The sequence below is a fragment of the Epinephelus lanceolatus genome, chromosome 3 (genome assembly GCF_041903045.1).
Source record: "Epinephelus lanceolatus isolate andai-2023 chromosome 3, ASM4190304v1, whole genome shotgun sequence".
In the NCBI taxonomy this organism is placed as follows: Eukaryota; Metazoa; Chordata; class Actinopteri; order Perciformes; family Serranidae; genus Epinephelus; species Epinephelus lanceolatus.
The window spans coordinates 26,321,673-26,343,601 of NC_135736.1; the positions used below are offsets into that span (position 1 = coordinate 26,321,673).

Consider the following 21,929-nt stretch of genomic DNA (forward strand, 5'->3'; position numbering starts at 1 on the left):
TAAGTAACAGTACCAAATTATGACCATCAAATTATACTAAAAGTAGCCAAAGTATTCATTATGCATAACTTCATATTTCAGAGTAATATATATTATATTCTTGGATTATAATTAGTGATGCATTTATGTGTTGATCAGTTTAATGTTGCAGCTGGTAAAGGCAGAGCTAATTTTAATGACTTCATATAGCACTGGGTAGTTTAATCTATTATAAAACATCATAATTTACTAGTTGATTTATATTTTGTATTAATAATTTGAATTTGTAAAGTAAAATAAATGTGGTGAAGTAAAAAGTTTAGTATTTCCTTCTGAGCTGTAGTGAAGTAGAAATATAAAGTACTATAAAATGGAAATACTCAAGTAGAAGAACCTCAAAATTGTACATAAGTACAGTACTTGAGTAAATGCACTTAGTTGCATTCCACCACTGGGATTACTTGTGTTTCTTGGTCAGAGGCTGTGTGGTTTGATGCAGGTGTGTGAACTCCATCAGAGTGGAACTGAACTTTTCGCCTAACTCTCAGCAACAAAAAAGTTAAAAAGTGTATTTCCTGAAATGTCAGACTGCTCCTTTGAGCTGCAGGACTTTTGATTTAGTGCTGGCATTTACCTGAGCCCAGTGGTTCTTGAACACAATCATGCAGGTCTCTGGATCCACCCCTTTCAAGACCAGAGACTGCCCGTCTCTGTTTCCATTGGCAACCATGGAGGCCATCATGGTGACCGGATCATATGTGGGTTAAACCATGTCATAGGCAGGAGAAGGAGGACATTCCTGACTGCTTACTGGGAGCAACCACAACCACAGAAGGAAGCATAATCACAGAGGCCCTGAGGACAAAGACAAAAAAGAAACACAGGCAGACATCATTATACACAGAGCCGCAGAAAGTTGCTTCATAAAGTAGCAGCACAGATGCACAGATATGACTGGTGACTGCAGCGGGTTTCTCTCCCTCTCTGCCTCTGCATGGCCAGACAGCAGCTATGACAGGCATGCAGGAAAGAGAACAATAACAGGCAAAGTCATATGACTCAGTGGAGGAGAGAAAGAGACACTCGACTTTGGCTCAGAGAGCTGCCTGCCGCACTATGCACTTCGGACTGAGCTGTCAAATTGCTTTTGGACTACCTCAGACGCCAGGAGTGGATTCCTGCAGGCCCCCTGACATCACTCTCATTACAGAAACATTTTTCGACATCAGAAGGTCAACGGCGACTGGGTGTGAACGACTCTGGCTGAATGTGGGGCGTTAAGGGGGGGAAGAAAAGACAACATATTTAGGCAAGTGAGGTCCACATTGCTCACATTGCTTGTTTGTATAAAACAAGATATTATTTTAGCTGAAAATAGCCCCGGGGCAGCTTTGCGGATCAGTTCCAACACTCACATCGGCACCGTGGAAATCTGGAAGATGTCAACCTTTTCCCCCAAGAAAGGAACTACTTTGTTGTTTCTCTTGGCGAGGACGTTACTGGAAAGACTGACTCTGCTAAACAAGACAGAAGTTTTCTTTGACAACTCTGAGTGTGTTGCTTTTTCAAACGGGATAATGTGAGGAGAAACCATCAAGGATAAATTCAGTTCTCTGCTATACTGTACGATGTTTACAAGCCAGCGCTTCAGGAGGAAGGATGTTAGGATCTGCCTTATCTCTCCATGTTTCCTCTGCCTGCAGACAGTGGATGTTTGTGATGACTATCATTACAGTTTGAAATGATGACATATGTATACAAAAATCACAGCCATGTTTACAGGATCGCGCACATAATCTCTCCAAGATCATTTAACACGACTGCAGCCGACTGCAGCCATGCTAACAGTCAGGATGCTCCTAATGACTAATTTCCCTGACGTGTGACCGAGAGTTTAAATTTAGACAAAACAACTAGTCTTAAAGTAAGAAAGCACTCAGGAAAAAGCCAAAACTGAGCACAACTTAATTCATAAGGTTAAACTTTGTCCAAAATGTTGCATATAAGAGCCATTTTGACATTGTTAATCGCATATATCAAATACCAAATCATATTTTAATTAAAAAATGCAGCTGTGTGGCAACCCTGCACCGGGCATTACCTACATTGCACATTATCCTAAATATACAACTCACAACATGAAATCACAATAACACCAAACAACACTGTTTTTATGAGATGTCATCTTAAATCTGGCTTGTGTTGAAATTAGTAAGCTAACAGATGCTTGTTTTTCATAAAGCAACATTAAACTAGGAAGATTGCTTTTCAGTGCAGTTTATATCAATATATAGTTTAATGTGTACATCAAAGCAACTCTTACCTTTCTTGCATTTCACACAGCACTTAGAAAAAATTCACACAACCACAACTCCCGCCTCCCTCCAAAGTCCCATCCCCCTTCTGCAACTCCACCTCCCTCCAACGGCCTACTCCCCCCTCCTCCATTACGTCCTCATTACGTCTACGATAAGAGGAGAGCGAGTGTAACATTACAACCAAGACAGTCAAACGCAACCCCAGAGTTTTAAAACTCAACTGGAGTCAGTGATGACTGATGAGTGTTAGAATAAGGTTACAGTGCTAACGTTAGATAGTAGCATTAACGTTACTAGTAAGTGGAACCACACAAGGAAGATAACGTTAATGTTTCAGAGGCTACACTACAGTAGGCTAATGTTAGCCATTAGCAACTGGATGCTGTGTTGTCATATAACGTTAAATGTTATATTAGAAGCAACCTAAACATAATGTTACCTGTCCTGCACAGTCAAACGCAACCCTGGAGTTTTAAAACTCAACCGGAGTCAGTGATGACTGATGAGTTTTAGAATAAGGTTACAGTGCTAACGTTAGATAGTAGTGTTAACGTTACTAGTAAGTGGAAACGCACAAGGAAGAGCGGTTATGTCAGCCAGAGGCCTCCACGTGGGGAAGACAGACAGGACGCTCAGCCAATTATTGCTTGGTCGGAGTTTTCTTAGAACCATTTGAGAATATTATTATTATGAGTTTTTATATCCGGTGGAATTCACTTACATTTTAGTGTGCCATCAGCTTATTAGTTTTAACCTAAACAAAGACAAGCGTAAAATTTCCAGAAAGGTAAGTGTTGATTTAAAGGAATAATAATAATTTTTATTTCAATAAAAAAGTCTGACTGACTTGTTTTTCTGGCGCCGACAAGCGAGGGTAGAACCATTTACTCAACTAGTCAACCAAGCGCACACATCCCTAGCTAATGACACTTTCAGGCAGTACTTTGACACAGTGGTATTTTGTGCTAAATGCTAAAATCAACATGCTAACACGCTCACAATGAGGACAAATGACAGTGACAATGACAGTGGTAATTTGGCAGGTAATGTTTGCCATGTTCACCGTCTCACCTTAGCATGTTAGTATTGCTAGCATGCTAACAGTTGCTAATTAACACAAAGTTGGCTGATGGGAATGTTATCAGTTTTGCAATAGAGTGCCGAAGTCACGCCCCTTCCGGTAAGTTAGAGCTCATGGGACCTTAGATCGGAAAAGATATGAATGGCAGTGAATGGGGAGAGCAATATTATCTTTTGTTCCCGTTTGAGTTGCGACGTGAGATCTAAATATGTTGTTAATGAATTTAAAACATAAATTTTAAGGTCAAGAAAGTCATACTTTGTGGTAAAACTGTTGAGATATAAGTTTTTTATTTAGAAAGACTCAAGAGTACACAGGAGGAGGTTGCGTATGTGACGTCATAGCTTTCGCTGGCTTCCTGCAGCTTGGCCTCCCCGTTCATATTTTTTCCAATCTAAGGTCCCATGAGCTTCACCGGAAGGGGCGTGACTTCGTCACTCTATATTAGGACATAAATCAAAGTATTGGGCAAATTAAATTTTGATTTGTCCAACGCTAATGAATATTGGCGCCAAAGGGAAATTCCTTGAATTACCAAAGTTATTTGGATTCATCATCTAGGAACCATGAATGTATTTACAACATTCTTGTGCCAATCCATTGAGTAGATGTTGAGATATTTCACTGAATAACTGAGACATTTTATCTGCTAGTAGAAGAAAAATTGGGGGAACACCAGAGTTAGGATTCATCCTCCGGGCAATGTGGATATTTGTACCAAATTTTATGGCAATCCAGCCGATAGTTGTTGAGATATTTCACTAAAAACCACAAATGTCAACCTCATAATGGCACTAGAGAAAAAATCACCAAAGACCTTGAATGTTTGTACAAAATTTCATTTGAATCCATCCAGTAGATATTTAACTCTGCACAAAGTGGTGGACCAAACAACTGCCAACATCCCTGGCCCATGTGGCCAGCGTGGCTAAAAGGATATGTCATGGTTTAAGTCTGTCTGTCTCTCACTGACACAACATCAGGACGAAGTTAAACACTCACACTAAACAATACAGGATCATATGGACTCTGTCACCACAGGGGATCAACTGTAAAACACGCACCAGCTGCATGCAATAATACCAAATTAGAGCCTCCAGCTCCTGCCCCTAAACGTGCCTCTCCACCAATCACAGCTCACCCTCTTCTTTTGAATCCACTTTGCCCCAGTACCACAGAAACATCCCCACCAACCACAGAGTTTAGGCATAACAAGGCACGCAAGTCAAAATTTCACCATCTGTTTTCAGTTAGAGGAGAGTTGCAGGCTTGGTGGATTCTTGTGAAGGAATGTAAAAGCAGCGTGGTGAGTGTGTCAGACTGTGAGTGTGTGTGTGTGTGGGAGGGGGTGTTTCTTACCTTCGCTGAACCATCTTTAAACAAGGACGGGTCGCTAAGCAGATGAGGACCTCATTCTTGTCCTGTTGTCACACAAAAAAAGGAGCGATAAGTCAAAAGAGGAGCAGGAAGTGAGTGTCCGTGTGAGAGGCCAGGCATGTTGGGAAGTGACTGGACATGAGTAAGCTTCTCCGAACGCCACTTGGACAGAGATGGAGAGGGAGGAGGTTACAGGGAAGGAGGGAGGGAGGGGGAGGGAGTGAAAAAGGAAAAACACTGTGAGAGAAAGTCTACAGAAAAGGAGTAGGCACAAGAAAAATGACAGCTACAGTGTTCACATGCCTAAAAAGCACAGAATAAACCAACTGTGAGCCAGCACTTCATATTTCTGTAGGAATCCAACAACAATTTCAAATCCTCATGATCCCTCCATCATGGGAGAATAACACTATTGTCCCCTTCAATTAGTGCTGTCATGTAATTGGCATCCTTCTCAACTGTGAGAGGCCCGCTCCTCTCCAACATTACAATCTGCCCTCTGCGGCACTTTCACTGAGCCTTTGTGGGAATCGTGTCATGTGTAAACTCTCTGCCATTGATGTTTTGGTCTGCTGAAATCTAAAAAACGTGGGTTTCTTGGAAAACACGCAACCTTTCATAAAAGCGTGATGTCGTGTGAGAGTGAGAGGGAGACAGATGGAGATGTGTGTGTGGGTGAGTTTGTTAAAAAGAGTCATCAAACACCCATTTTGTTTTCTGTGCTTCTCAATGGAATCACACATGCAGTTTTTTTCCCATAGCAGCAAAGCACAGAAGCCACCCATGGAGTTGGACACTATTTTCAATGCAAGTCAAAGTGACTCACTTTATTTTTTCTTTGCAAACATACATGCAATTTTAAGATCACTGCCTCATTCAGGACACTTTGACATGAGGACAGGAGGAGCTCAGAGACTGAACCACCAACCTTGTGATTAGAGGCTGTCCCGTTCTACCAACTGAGCAACAGCCGGAAACGTTAACTTAAATTTGCTTTTTAAGGCTTTCATCCTTTATAAGTGGAATCATAACGGTCCTGTGTAATCACACCTCCTACTGTATGTATCTCAGCAGTGAAAAACTGATAAAGAAGTGTAAACATTTTACATAACACACATTTTTCCCTTTCACATAAAACTGATTTAACCAAAAACTAGTTGCTTGGCTTCACTAAACAACTGATATTATTATACTGCAGGTAAATTGGTACATGTTGGCCAATAATTAAGAAGAAATGCCAAGAATGTGTTTGAGAGATTTAAGAAACAGCGTCATTATTACATAGTTTGTCCACCAGGGAGTCAGGGATCCTCATAAAATTACTTCAAGTAAAAAAGATAAAATAAAATGACAGTTGATTGAGGCAGATGGACTAAAATTAAACTTAGGTTGAAGGGTAAAATACAGTCTGTTAATTAAAATGATGAGTGTGCCTGTGATTTATTATATTCTGAACCAGCTTCCTCTGAGTATCTCTGCTTTAAGACTTTAATACTCTCATTCTAGATTTTCTTTGGGGCGACTCACGACATTGTTTAGTGATGAAGAAATTACAGACTTGCATTGCAAAAATAACCCAAAACAAAACAAAAAAAGTGTTAACATAATCATAAAAGGTTTTTTAAAGGTGCTCAATGTGGAATTCAGAGTGTCTGGACAGTAGAGGTGGGGAAAAAAATTGATAGAGCATTGTATCGCGATATTTTTTGTGTGGCAATATGGTATCGTCACACAGTGCCAAGTATCAACTTTTTTAATTATATAAATTATCAATATTATAAATATGAATTAAACTTAATGTTGCCTACTTAAATAATATGATCAGTTGCCTTTTACAGTTAAAAAACAGGTAATAAATTACAACATATCAAAATGTATTTTATCGCAGCATATTGCAACACATGTAAAATTGCAATAATATTGTATCGTGACTAAAGTATCATGATAATACTGTATCGGGGATCCTCGAGTGATTCCCAGTCCTACCAGACACAGTTCTCAACGACGTTAACAGTGCTGACAGAGCTAACAGTGTTAGGAACTGGAGGGCAGGCACTACATTTCCACATCAACAGCATCCAGATATCACCGGTAACTGCAGTATGAGCAAAGTGCAAAGCTGTGGCTATGAGCTAGTCAGTGTCATACACACATGCACTAACATGTACATGCTGCTAGCACAACAGACCACGGAGAAGCTCGGATTACAGCACACACAGAGGTGGCTTGACTTCATTCTCTGCTCAGGAAACCATTACTTCACGATATCTTTGTATAGCAAATACTGGTTTGCTGCTATACCAATGCTCTGAATGTTGTATGCAAATCATTTAAAACTCTAAATTATCAAAATATTGGCCACAAAAATTCATTATTGTTTGGACTTCAGTCACCAGTTCAGGAAAACAGTGACAGACAAACATTAGCGTACTGATGAGTCACAATTTGGTGAAATACTGTAAGGGAAATATGTTGAATTATCATGTCCTGCTGAGCCTGCTCTGACCTGAACATGCATAAAACCAGGAAAGGCTGAATGGGGCTCTTTATTCAAGCATTTTGTCTGGGTAACCTGATCTGCTGTGGCCCGTACAGCGTGCTTTGATCAGACTCATTTTCTTCAGCTTGTTTCATCTGTTTATCAGCCTCACTTTACCTCTCAAGTTCATTTTCAACTGTCTCAGTGTTGGTCCTGTTGTCTCATAGGTTAACCATGCTGACAGGTTATTGTCAAAATCTTTGAGTTTCATACGGAGCCCCTTAAGGTTCTGTTAGTGTTGTTTTTTTCAGTGATAAACAGACTGCGAGATTAGCCTGATGTAAGTGGGGATTAGCTCCTTTCAGACAACAATACACAACTGCCCTCCTCCTCAATTGTGCTCCATGTGGTACAGAACATTTCTCCCTTGATCTATGAGCCAAATAGGTCAAGATTTGGATTTACAAACTCATACACCACAGCTGAGACTGAGTACCAGCATCTTATAATTCTCTGGAACATGAAATGTGCAATTTTTACAGCACAACAAAGACTTTTTTTTAAGAATAAAATGTGCTTTTCAAACTAATCTTGTAAAGGGCCTATTAATGAAAGTCATGACCTACTTTGTGCTCTCATTTAAAGCACCTGCTGTCATGTCACACAGAGGGAGAGCCCAGAAGTCACTGCTCTACTTGCTCAAAATAACCTGAAATACAGTAGAGCCAGAAATGGGACGAGAAGAGCACACGCCAAAACATAGGTTGTCAAAAATACATCTTTCGTGCATGTGTGTGAATTGGGTCTTGAGATCTGAATGTTTAGATGAGAATGCGGCTTTGTGTGTGTGTGTGTGTGTGTGTGTGTGTGTGTATTCGTGTGTTTACAGTCGCAAACTGAGGGCATAGTGATCTCTTTGCTCCACAAGCCTCCCTGGATTCTCCTAATTTCCAATTATCCAATTATGGCAATTTGATAATTACACATATTTCTCACTTCCACGTCTCCACAGTCAGAGACAGGATCAACAGAGAAGACAAATCCAGTCTGGGATGCAGATGCAGTTGGATACAACCATAGACACTTATTCTTTTTTACATATGAGAGAACCTTTAGACGTCACAGTGTCACGTTTCTGAGAAACACACAATACCAACACTGATAAACGTCATTCTCAGAGTGTGATTCAGTAACAATGCATTAATTCTTTCCCAAATATATGTCAGTGTTGAGGACTGTGGATTATTTTCACCTACCATCCAAATCAGAATTAGGTTTACTGCCATGTAGGTTTTCATATAGAAAGAATTTGCCTCAGTAATTCGGTGCATAACAACTGTAAGAACCACTTAAGCACATATTAATACTTGGTATGAATTTCTGTGTTGATATGCATATCATATAGGTTCCAACCGAGGATTGCAAACTCATTACAAATCAGGAAGAAAGAAACTTGTTTCCAACAGGCAATTAGAGAAAATACATGAGACGCTACAACACAACTATTGTTGCTGCTTTCTAAGTGAACAATAAGCTTTGGTGCACTGATTATATTCCTCTCTTCTCGTTCACTCTCCTTCTTTTGACTTGTTTTCTCTTTGATTTATTTGGTGTCGGGCCGTGATTGAAGGTCTTACAAGCCAAGTATTCGGTCACACCAGCAGTCTTAAACTCAGTACTTTTTACTGCTACTTTTTTTGGAAGGTTACATCATGTTTTTGAGGTATTGCTTCCTGTTGGTTGGATTTTATTCCTGTGGGTCTGATGCAGACTGAGGTGGAACTAAGTCACACACATGCAAGTCACAAACAAGTCTTAAGTCTCAACCTTCAAGTCTCAAGCAAGTCCCAGGTTCTGTGGGTGAGAATCAAACACATTGAGTCCTTGCTCTGACAAGTCAAGTCATTGCTCAGTTCAAACAAGTCACGAGTCAGTTCATTTTAAATTCTGATCATCTAATCAAGTTTCTATATTTAAATCAGTGACACAGACAGTGGTCATAAAAAGCTTTATGTTCAACATTAATTAGGACTGTTACAACCTTATAAAATTTACTGATAATTGACATTTAGTGGCAATCAATAATAAGCCTCCTAAATGGACAACAATGGAGATTGAGGCTTTGAAATTATAACCCTGTAGCTCTTAAGGGGCTCTACAGTGAGAGCATAAGCCAATAAGCTAATAAGTTAGCTAAAAAGACACATCAAAGTTTCTTTGTGGGTTTTATAGAGATGGATGAAGTTGATGCTGTGGTGGTTGTGTTACTGATTTCTGAGCTGCAGACCTTGCATACCACTGTTCTCACTAGTCACCTGCAACGTAATCCTTGAATCCAAATGTTAGTATTTTTAGTGGAGTTGTTACGATACCAATACCAGCATCAGAAATGCCTTTGCATTAGCATGCAGATCAAGTTGCAGTGTGTAGCCACCACTACAACTACTGTTTTAGAGTGGCCAATAATACCTAATTTCTGGTAAATGGTCAAATTATGTCAATTAAATAATAAAATAAAGTTCTCTGGCAACCATTCACTGTATGCATTTGTTTATGTTTTACAAAAGGTTTAACCTGAGCCAAACCCTAAAACAATGATAGTAATCATTTTTGATCCATACAGAGTTAGTAGTATGCAGCTTTCATTTATTTTTTCAGTGGCATGGTATCAGATCGGTACCCAGTATTAGCCAATATGCAAATTTAGGTATCAGAATTGGTACGAGGACGGATAAAAATGGTATCAGAAGTTCTCTAATTTTTCAATTAGCCCCCTTAATATAGCAGCCTTGTGTGCTGGCCTCTGCTGGTTTGCCGTGTCCTAGTAGGTTGCACACATTTTACTAGAACTCACCCAAATATGTTCCAAAAACAAGACGAATCTTCTCAATATCTAGAAAAAATCCAAGTAATTTATTTAAAAAAGTCCTTTTGAGTCATCTATCTCAAGTCTAAGTCAAGTCTCAAATCAGGTCGACCTTTATCAGTGTTTTTCAAGCAAGTCTTAAGTGCTAAAATTTGCAACTTGAGTCTGACTCGAGTCAGATCATGTGACTCAACTTCCCTACCTCTATTGAATAGTAATGTCCACGTTAAAATATGAAGCTCAACTCAGGAAAATGAACAAAGCTAACACTAATTCTAAAAGCCAGGTGTCTTTACACAAAGCCCTGTGTGTGACTCAGGCAGTGCTTCAGTGCTGCTGCAGCTAAAGTCCTTACCACAAGAGTGGTGTGCATTTGGCTCATCCTCATGGAGGAGGAATCAGATAATAGCCAGGACTTGTTATACACAATCCATATTTGCTAAAACATGTCATGTCTTTCCTGCATTGCCAACTGCAAACTACTGCATTGGTTAAAGTAATTATTTATTCACTACAGCTGAAAACTAGGAATTTCTATTCAGTAGGAATGGCTTTACAAGTGGTGTTGCATATGGACCAACAGGCTCTTGTCTCCTCACCCACAAAGTAAATATGATGACAAAGTGAGAACATGGGCTTGGCTGTTGTGCTGCAGCTCAGCGTTTTGCCAAAGTAGCTTCGACAGAATGAAAGGAGCAAACGCAGGGGAAAAAATGAGAGCGAAATTCTCGCCTCCAGGGGTTTTGTCATTTTTTTGTCTGATCTGGTTTCTGGTATTGTCAGCTTTATGCCATCCCAGAGGTTTTCAACCAACAGGCGTGGCCTGGACAAACAGCTTACAGGCAGGACACACCCTTCACTCAGAATACAGATCATCTTTCTTGCTAAACAGGAGTTTTAAACCTCAATCCCACAGACCTGATTAATATACAGGGTGGATATGATCCACTTTTAACACATTACACCACATTGTTTTTCTAAACTTTTGTCCAAAGTGAGGTATTTTGGGTGCTAGATACTAGACTGCAACTTCCAGCTGAGTTTCATTTCTTTTGAACCAGCCTTATTATAAAATTGACAGTGGCCAACTGGCAGCCATGGCAACCCAGATACAGACAGGCCCATTAAAGTGATAGTAGCTGATGAAATATTTAAGGGCTACAGGTGAAGCCACTGAAGGGACAGATAGTGCCTGGTCTGATAATTTATAGTGTTTACCATTCTCAACCAATCGACAACACAGCAGGAAGGAAAAAGGCCATTTATTTTCTTATCTGTGTCTCTTTTATTCCCCTCAGTGACCGCTGTGTTGGGCCATTTATCTTCAGGACAAACACAGATTAAGACTGAACTCATGTTTAGAGCAAATTACAAATTTAAAATGGACACAAGGATATCTTACGTGATCATGCATCTAATTTTTGCTGTTAAATGTCATGGAGACAAATTAATAAAGAACAACAATTAAAATTAATTCATCACTATTAATATAATTTGATTTCTCAACATGAGCTTGTGTTGCTAAAGTGCTGAGTGGCTAACTAGCATCTTGAATCCGTCCTGACAATCTTCCTGTGTCCCGTTTTGAGTGACAAATACAGACTACTGCCACCTGCTGGTATGGAGAGTTATGCCTCTCATGCAGGCACAAAACATACATGCTGATTGACCCTTGACTGTAGTCTTTGTGGTGTGTTCAAGTGCAATTTTTTGGCCCAGACACAGGGTCGGTGAGGCAAAGCAACAGTTGACCTTCATTGCCACTAGTTCTTTGATGTCGGTTTGGTGTGTCTGGGCCTTTATTTTGAAGACAAGAGGAAAGAGGAGAACATTTTAAAGCCAAGTTTTGCTATTGTTAAACTAAGTCTGCAATTCAACTTCATTGTATCATACTTAAATCATAATTGTCTATATAACCCCACAAAGCCTGTCATAGTCTGTTTCTAAACAACACAAGCCTACCAGGTGCTGAATAATGAGTGTAAATAGCTTATGAGATAAGACTGTGATTATGTAAGCAGATCTATAGCGGTGTTGCTCCGCGCTGCATGTCTGTGGATTCTCACATGCACATGAGGGCTAACAGGGTGTTGGCTGTTGTATTAAACTCCAAACTGGTTTTAGAAACAGGCTGTTCCCACCATATTGCTCAGTGATCACGAGAAAAGATTCATTAGCATGTTCAAACACAAAGGTGCTCAGTGTAGTCAGGAGGGGAGAAAATGAGGCAACAGCAGTACCAAACACCCGCAAGGGAAAAATACTGTGTTCCAAAAATTGAGCTCAGTGAAAGAAGTAGATAAAGACATAAATAGGACAACAGGAGGATAAAAGAGCCCTTATGCCCCATTGTTAGGATGAAAGACATGGTGAACTCTCTTGAAAGAGGGCTCAGCCTACAGTAGAGAGAGGGGCTTTTTACTGCAACCAGGTGAGATAGTATCCTGCTTCCTGCCACTGATATTTGCAAAGAGAAATGTCAGCTCTCCCCTGTGTATGCACGAGTCATTACATGTACTGTACATTATGTGTGTATACAGAATGTACTGATTGGTCTTCACCCAGGGGACTAAGATGTAACCTTGGATAACACTGTGAAAGGACCATAGAACATAGCATAATATGTTGTTTTTTTTTGTAACGTTCCGACGAGCCACCGACTAAAAATCCCAACTTTTCACATTTTTTTTTTAAATTTATCCAACAGTATAACAATTATATTTTCTGTAAACTTTATTTCTTTATCATCATCTGTAATCATGGTCCAGTGCCAGGTATATCATTCTCATAGAAACATCTTAATTGATTTCATTTTTACTAAATTATTGAATTTATTCTTTATTTTATTTTATTCTGTTTTATTCTATTTTTATTGCTTTATGCATTTATTTATTTGTTGCCTAAAAACAGTCCAATTTAATCTAAACAAGACAAGTCTACAGCCATGGGCTCTGCAAGAATTTACTCAGACCAGACTGCCAGGAACGCCGCTGAGCCTTGCTTCCAATTTTCCCAGTGGCTACTCACATTATTGCAGCAAAAAAAATCCCCTGCTGCCCAAAAAACTTCCCACAGGGTGTTTTTGAAAAAGAGACAACAGCAAAACCGCTGACAAGACACTTTGAACTGCAAATAATGTCAATTACAACTCTATCTATTAAGATTTTTTGATCCATGGAGGTTTTCAATTCTTGAAACTTTCCTCTAGCTGAGAACCACGATTTACAAATCTGTAATGTCATCACAATGTAAAGTCTATGAGTCGAGTGGGGGAAACCAGGAGAAACACAACTACGAATGATTAGTGGGCCACATCAGAGATACTGGATGAAGCGAGATACCCAACTCAGCTCACTTCCTGATTCAGTGACGTCAGCGCCACGCCCCCGTAGGAGACTTGCAGCAGCTCTGAATGTATTGTCGTCAATGAACGTGATCACAATTTATGGTCAATTCTTTCGCCCTGTAGTCACTAAAGTAAATAATGGGTTCATTTTCCACAAACCACACATCTTCCCAATATTCTGACACTAAAGCTGCATTTTTCATCCGCACAGATCAAGAGAAAGTTAACTTTGTTTGAGCCCTGTCCGTCTCAGAAAACAAGTTCTCGCGAGATCTCGTGATCTTGATAAACAAGCAGTAAAATCACAGTTAGCTTACAAACAGTTATTTACCGCTAGTAATAAATAAAAAATGCCCAAGCTTTGTGCAACAATAGGCTGCAATAATAGGAAGAATGTATTTTCATTCCACCTGCTTCTCGATCCGCATACACAGACATCCACAGAGCCTCTGTTCAACACGGTGGTGGGGAGGGGGGTTGAAGGAGAACAGGCTCTGATTGGAGGGAGAACTAACCATGCCCACTTAGGAGACAGGAAGAGTAACCATTTTCTTAACATTGGATAAGCCTACAGTTGGGTATCTCCCTTCATCCAATATCTCTGGCCACATACAGTGGTGGTAAAACTGAAAGCTAGGAAGTTTTTGCCTCATGTGTCAGGCGAGCAGTTCCATTGAACTGAATGGGGCTCCATCTTACAGTCCGGTATCTAGTTATAGATCTAGGCCTGTGTGTTCACTATGGTCACTAACATAGCTTAGCATGTCAGCATGCTAATATTAATAGTACCTATAATGCTGATGGGAATGCAATTAGTTTTGCATGTATTTGGTCATAAAATGAAGAAATCTTGACCTGATGATGGCGCTACATGAAACACCAGGGGGTCCCAAGTTTGTCCTGAATAGTAGTCTGAATGTGTGGATCAAATTTCACATCAACAGTTCTTCAAGGGGCTCAATGCGAAATTCAGAGCATATGAGTTGTCTGGACACGGTTCTCAACATGGAGGTGGCTGAGCCGGCAGCTGGCAGCTAACAGTGCTAACTCCATAAACAGCACTAAACAAAGGCAACAGTGCTGACAGAGGAAACGGTATTAACCATGGGGGGCACAGAGGATGGGTGCTACGCTTCCATCCAGATTTCAGTGGTAATCGTCACTTGAGCACAGTGCAATGTGGCAGCACACAAGGCTAGACCAGGTTACCAAAACAAACCACAGAGAAGCTCGGATTACAACACACAGAGAGGTGGCATGACTTCATTCTCTGCTAAGGACACCATTACTTGACTCTCTTTACATAGCACATAGTGTTCTGCTGCTGTATTAATGCTCTGATTGCTGCATCCAGCACCTTTAAAGGTTGCGCTAGAGGAAAAGTCAGTGGATCACTAAAGCCGTTAGGATTAATTCTCTAAACACCATGTATGTCTGTACAAAATTTCACACCAATTCATACTGATGAGATATTCCAAAACAGTGGAACAACCACCAGATTGACACTGCCAGCTCAAGCGTCACACCAGTATTAGAATCAGCCTTAAAGCCCCAACATGTGTAATATGTGTGCAACCATAGAATGTAAACTCTTCACAGCATTACAACCCTCCCATTTATCATAACTGAAATATTACGAATGCTTTCAGATGCTTTAAACAACAGGTCATAGCACATTTTCACTCTGTTTCTTCCTGACCCCCCACAAGCTAAATTACCACATTGTATGTGCACAATGTGGGCTGGTGACATCATTCCTACATTCATGTTAGTATGAGGCTTCAGCCCGTCCCCACACTACAATAGGCTTCTGTCAGTGATAAGAATGTGTTTGGTGTGGGTATATCCTATCTCTGCTCCTGCTGCTTCCTCTATAACTCGTTTGCATCACATCTCACTTGCTGATAAAAGAAAAAAACATGTTGCGTGTGGAATGGCAGATACAGCATGTCTGTGAAGTTCGCAGATGTTTATCAAAGATGATGAGAGCAAGCTGCAGCACTGCACTCATATAATCAACCAGCTGGATGAAGACAGGGGTTTGAAAAGCTACAGTATGATACACAGCTTACTCAAAAAGTTTGAGTTTGTTTTTAAAGGGAATACAGTACATACCAAAATGCCTGTAGGGCTCATCTGTGTCAAATATTTGCTTGGGTGTGGATGACTAGTGAACCTGTTTTTGTCAGTTCTGTTTTCACCCTTTTACTTTGCCTTTGCCTATGCCTGAAGAAGGTCACAATGACCGAAAGCTTGCATTAAACTGATATATGCACAGTGTTTGAGTGTGCGGCTGCTGTTTTGTTGTTTTTTAGGCTCTAAGTTCAGCTCAAGCACCTCTTTAAGTGTTCTGCCTACAGATGAGCGGTGGCTTTTTTCACTAAGACTTTGCCTTTAAAACAAGTTCAGCTGAGGAAATGAAAAGGTTTTCTGTACCTTTCAAGTGGCTGCACACTTCCCTAAATTATGACCTTTTTTCCTCAAAAATATTCAAGGCAAAAGAGATGCAAACTAATGTAGTAGACACCTGCCTCTTACACCTCATGCAAAGTGTTTTACTTAACGTCCATATGCTTCCTGTGGCAGATGACAAACTGCAGGCTGCCTGAACATAACTAGTGCCTTAATTCTGGGCCATTCCTGGACAACAGAAGTGGTTCAGCCAGATTCAGTTACTATCTCTATTCTTTACGCTCTAAAGAGAGGCTTTTTTAAAAGATGTCACAGAGAGTTTGCCGGGGGTGATTCTTTGTGCTAACTAGAACACAGGCCAGCCAACAAATGGGCCAAGATGTAGGCCAACTTTTAACACAATAACACAACTGACCACTCTGATGTCTGTATGTTTTCGTATGGAGCTAAATTCGAAATGTCAATAGCTTGACCTAGCAAAGGCTTGACAGCATAGGGACAACAGCCCCAGATAGCCCCAAGGCTATCTCATTAACACATATCGAATCTGTACACAAACAAAAATGTAAAAACTGGCAATATCACTGATGAAAAGACTCCTGGAAATCACTGCACCTGACTTTTGTATGCTAAAAAATATAGTATTTATCCTCTCTATAACTACAAATTGTATCTGTTGCATTTCTGTTGATGTATGAATTGAATAAATGTGATACAACGTTTTAATTAGTGAGTGTTGGAATTGCTTTTCAGCCTTAAAGGTCCAGTGTGTAGGATTTTGGGGTATCTATTGGCAGAAATGGTATAATATTCATAACTATGTTTTCATAGGTGTATAATCACCTGAAAATATATATGATATTGTCGCAGGTCCTCTCCCAAGGAGTCCGCCATGTTGTTTCTACAGTAGCCAGGAAGAGACAAACTAAACACTGGCTCTAGAACTCTTGATGGGACCATTCACGTTTTTGCGTCGGCCATCATAGTTCTCCTACACACTTAGCACATGGGAGCAGTTTAAGTCCTGCAACCTCAGCACTGGGTGCCACAAAATCCTACACACTAGGCCTTTAAAGAGAGCCAAGGTGGCCGCTTGTCCATGCAAACAGTGAATGCATCTGATACCATTCACATAACCATAAATATAAAGATACAGTTCACCTAAACACACGTTATATCTTGGTTGTTTGACCCAACAAATTCTTTTACCTTTGGACTACCCGGACTAGACATTCACCCCTGTTTCTAGTATTTAAGCTAAGTATGGTTAATCCCTCCCCAGCTCTAGCTTCATACTAACCACACAGACATGACAGTGGTATTAACCCTCTCATCTCACTATTGGCAAGGCAGCCCACAATGTTGAACTATTCTGCTAACGGACACAGAGGTGAAATTAAAGGCTACGGTGACATTTTATTTTCAAAAAAATACAGCTGGTCACCACTGCCACACAGCTTTCATGTTGTGTGTGACTTCTTAGGGTCAGCGTCAGGGCATGGGTGGGGAAGGTGGGGCTAATCCCAAACATGAGACAGAGCTGAGCTGGCTGTGTCTGAGATGGGAATGGGGGGACAGGTTAACACACTACAACACCTGCTGGTATGGTGACTGCAGCACCTGTTTCACTTAAATTTCCCACAAGTTCTGCCAAATGTATCTATTTAAATTAATAAATTAGAACAAATAAATAAATAAAACTGTCCCTTTAACTTCTGTCTTGCATTAATTACAATAAAACATTGGTTAACTTTCTATTGTTTATGATTCTAAAGTGAAAAAGCTATTCTAATTCAACAACTCTACTTTCAATCGGTAGCACTGAGTTCAGTAAGGTGAAGCAAATCCGAACAATCACAAACTTGTGACCTGATCCTATACATCTAATCACATGGCTATGACCATTATTCACAGTCTGGCATGCAGCGACAGAGGCTCACAGAGCTCCTGTGTGTGAATATCTTGGTTGCAGGTCTGAAAGCTGATGTTAGCCACACAGATTTCCCACTAAATGAGATTTTAATCTAATTTAATCACGCAGATGACTGATCAGCCACACATTCCTCACACACGCATATCATAAAGTTTCAGCTTCACTCGCATTCTCTGCTGCATGCCAGTGTTTACGTTCATGCTACTCATGTTTAGGACATCGTTATGAAAATGAGGAAAATTCGTAGAAATTCACATTTTTGCTTTAGTCTCTGAAGTGGAGCTGATTATGAGGCAGAGACCCGCAGCATGTAACCAATTATGAACATTAGAGATCAGACGGTACTTCAGCAAGACCTCTCCATGAAACAGCACTAAATAAGTGCAGCTTTGTCAAAAACAATGGTGAAATCACACCAAACGACTTCCCTACAATCATGAAAACTTCATAATTTCACATCCTTTACAATGACGACATTTACAAAAACCTTTCAAGTGGTCACTCTGCTGAGAAACCCTGTTATATTTAAATCCCTCCCTGCTGAGAGCGGCTCAGCTCAGAGTGCAGGAAAGAGTCAGTGGTGGTGTGCTACTGGGCTTTAAAGAGCATCCTCATGAACCACAGCAGCCACATTGAATGATGGCATGCAAACTGTTGAGGAGGACACTTGTTCTCGTGATAAAGAACAAACTGTTTGACCAGAACAAGAAGAGGAGACAGATAGTTCAGCTGTCATTACGTAACCCAAGTGTGGAGTCACATGAAAAACATGGCTGACCAAAGTGACCATGAACAAACTCTATACAGGTCCTGTAGTAACAACTGACTCATCTCTATGACAACTGGGAAACCTCTATATGATAAAAGGCAATATAAGTAATAAGAGGAAATAAATTTGGTTTCATTGAAGTGCATTCAAGAGAAAACTGTTTTGAGAAATGTACAAGAAAAATGCCCTCTGTTACTGTGTTTAAAAAGTCTAAACAAACCAAATGTATGGAGTTTAAACTGTTAGGTAATTAACAGATCAGTCCACTGTGATAAAATTAAACTGTTTCAATAATCAACTGATCATTTTGAGTCATTTTTTTCAGTGAACAAATGCCCAACTTTTCTGATTGCAACCATAGATGTATGCAGAGAACTGGATACCGCATCGGAATTCGAGCCCCGTTCATTCCTACGAAAGTTTATCAGTAACAAATGAAGCCAAAGAAGCTCAATTTCAGGGATATGAAATTACCCAGATCTTCCATTTCGTGGAGCCCATAAAGCAGGCTTATGGTAGCTATAGGCTTATGGTAGCTATAGGCTTATGGTAGCTGAGCAGCTAAGTTTTGGTTTAGCCCTCCGCTAACTTGAATGGGGATATTATGTATGGCTCTTCTAGACTTCAGAAATGTTATTGGACCAAATGGATTAAATTCTGATAGTGAAACAGGTTGTTTCACATGGGCTGTGACACTTAAAAAAATGTATACACTCATTTACAAATGTCCCTTTCATTAAGTAAGTTAATGGGAAACAGTCTTTTGAAGCCCAATGGCATCACCTGACGGACCTGGATGTTGTAATTGCGCATGTGGTCACTGTGTATAATTGGCTTCAAAGCCTGGTACTGTTCCTGGGGGCTTGACTGCAACATACTTAAATTTCTCCAGTATATCAAGCAAGAACTTCGGTGGCTGACCCTATTTAAGTGGGATTTATACTACTGCAGCGTAGGTTCTGCGTTGATGTAGAGCCGATGCCGCAACCTAACATGCACTTCCCCAGAAATTACATGTAACATGTATTACGTTTGCATTACATGATGCAAACAGGAATGTAACAACATGTTACATTCCCCAGTAATTACATGTCGCAGCGACGCAGAGCTCCTGTCTATTTTTGTAAGCTGAAACCATTTCCCTCAGTCGAAATGAAGTTTTATTTACTTTAATTTCCCTGATACGAAACAATTAATTACGAGCCTGTGAATTTAGAGCCAGTGTTTGGTTTGTCCAATCTGGGCTACTGTAGAAACAACATGGCGGACTCTGTGGAAGAGAATGTAGATAAAAACAGCTCATTCTAAGGTAACAAAAACACAATAATTCTTAGTTTCAGGTGATTATAAACAAATGAAAACAGTTATGAATTTTATATTCCATTTCAGCCAAACTATCTCCCTAAATCCTTTACACTGGACCTTTAACATCTGTTAACAGGCTGTTGTTACATCCAGCTAACTTACAAACACACCAACAAGGTGGAAAAATAACCTCTCTGCAGCTGAGTAATAAATCAGACACAGGATGAAATAGTTCCTCTGAGAGAAACCGGCACAACAACACAGTTTTAGCCTTTTATGTTTGACATCTTTTCATCTCAGAAACTGGCCTTAAAAAGCTCAGTTTACATCAGCTGACTGTGAATCACATTGATTTATCAGGTGGGAAGGGAACACCTGTAAAGGAATGACACTCACACAAGATGGCCAGCCATGAAACTTTAATGCTGTTTGCTGGTAACTGGACACCGGCTGCATTCTGCCTGCCTCACAATGGGTATCTGAGTTCAAAGCTCCTTATGGGAGGTGAATCAGGGCAGGTAGGCTGCACCTCAGACCTCTCCTCTGTGTCTGTGTAATAACTCACAACAACAGCACGTGGATACATGTATTTTTTTCCAAGCAATGAGGGATAAAGCCGTGAGCACTGCAGGTTCCGGCAAGATTATGAAACCAGATCCATTTGAAAACATGTTATTAAGCAGTGACTGCTTTATTGGCTGAGGTTGCAAAAACTGGGAGCTATGATTAGAGATAGGGTGGGTCTGTCTCTATGGTGAGGACACAACACTGCTTAGTTTCTCCACTTCTTTCACTTTACAACAAGGATGCAAAACTAAAAGTATTTTTTTTTTCAACTGGGAATCCCCCAGTAAAGCCAGCAGGAACCTGTGGAGAAACCCAACCCTTCACCCACCCGCACATGTCAATCACAGGCAGCAACTGTCAAAGAAAACACACACGCGTGGTCCAACAACACCAGAAATGCCTCTGTCATGTTGTAATATAATATTTAAGTTAAAGCTACAGCTGTAAACGAGACTAAATGTTGTGTTTGGAGCTTTCTGTCTGTGTTTCTTACCGTCGGACGGATCCTCCGGTTGGATGGTGAAGAGCGCACAGCAGTTAGAGCGACGTCGACCAGCAGGTTTCACCACACACATACACATACACACACACACACACACACACACACACACACACTCGGTATGTCCTCCCACGGATAAACAACACAGTCGCTCCGGGTCACAGCACCATAGTTTCTCCTTTCATAACAGTACGCGGAGGTAAATATTATATCCGAGCTACTTAACCTGGTCCGCGGCGCGCACACACTTACGCACACACACACATAGGTGAAACCGCACTAATCCTCATTTGAACGCTCCTCCCACTGAGTTACAGCAGGCCCACACACACACACACACACACTGCTGCTGCTGGTGGAGCGTTTGTGCGCTCTTCAGTTTCCCTCATGAGAACCAGACAGGGAAGAAGTGGCTTCAGTGCAAGAATAAAAGCACAAGTATGAATAACAATAATGTCCCATATATTAGTGATGTTTGGGGTTAAAACTCTGAAAAGGTTAATCCACTCAAATACCAACAGCCTGCCTTGTTTTGCTCTCCAACCAGCGCCACTCCTCTGGATAAAAACACTTTCCAGGTTCTGTTTTCCCTAAACTGTAATCTGAGAATCTGAATTGCACAATCTTGTTTCTGCATTACAAGATCAGCCAAATCCCACTCATTTGGGAGCTGTTAATCAGTCATGGTGTTGGTTACTTTCATGAACACACGAGCAAAATAACAGATTTAAAATTCTACAGTCTGTCGCCACCTGCTGGACAAACGAGATGAGGTACAAGGACAGGAAGAATACAGCTACTGTATGTGATGGATTAAGTCTCATTTTAAATGTCATTTGATCCAGAAATTAAAATCCGTGTTGACATGACATTCTTTGACTCGTATATTTAACATTAAAGCTTTATTTTATTATATACCCTTAACCCTTTGGAAGCTGGAGCGACATCACTTTTCTTGTGCTGCTTTCAGATGCCTTTTGCAAGTATTTAGACATTTG

At 40.4% G+C, this 21,929-nt stretch overlaps 1 protein-coding gene across 1 annotated transcript in view; it reads right to left on the minus strand.

Moving 5' to 3' along the window:
* fhip1aa (FHF complex subunit HOOK interacting protein 1Aa) overlaps positions 1 to 21,316 on the minus strand; it is a 45,622-nt gene extending 24,306 nt beyond the window's left edge. The window contains exons 1-3 of the mRNA XM_033624835.2: positions 20,926 to 21,316; positions 4,738 to 4,799; positions 614 to 834 (exon numbers count right to left, since the gene is read on the minus strand). Coding sequence (XP_033480726.2) covers positions 614 to 721 — 108 coding nt within the window. The 5' untranslated portion in view covers positions 722 to 834; positions 4,738 to 4,799; positions 20,926 to 21,316. The remainder of the gene's footprint in view (positions 1 to 613; positions 835 to 4,737; positions 4,800 to 20,925) is intronic.
* Positions 21,317 to 21,929: the final 613 nt, after the last annotated feature.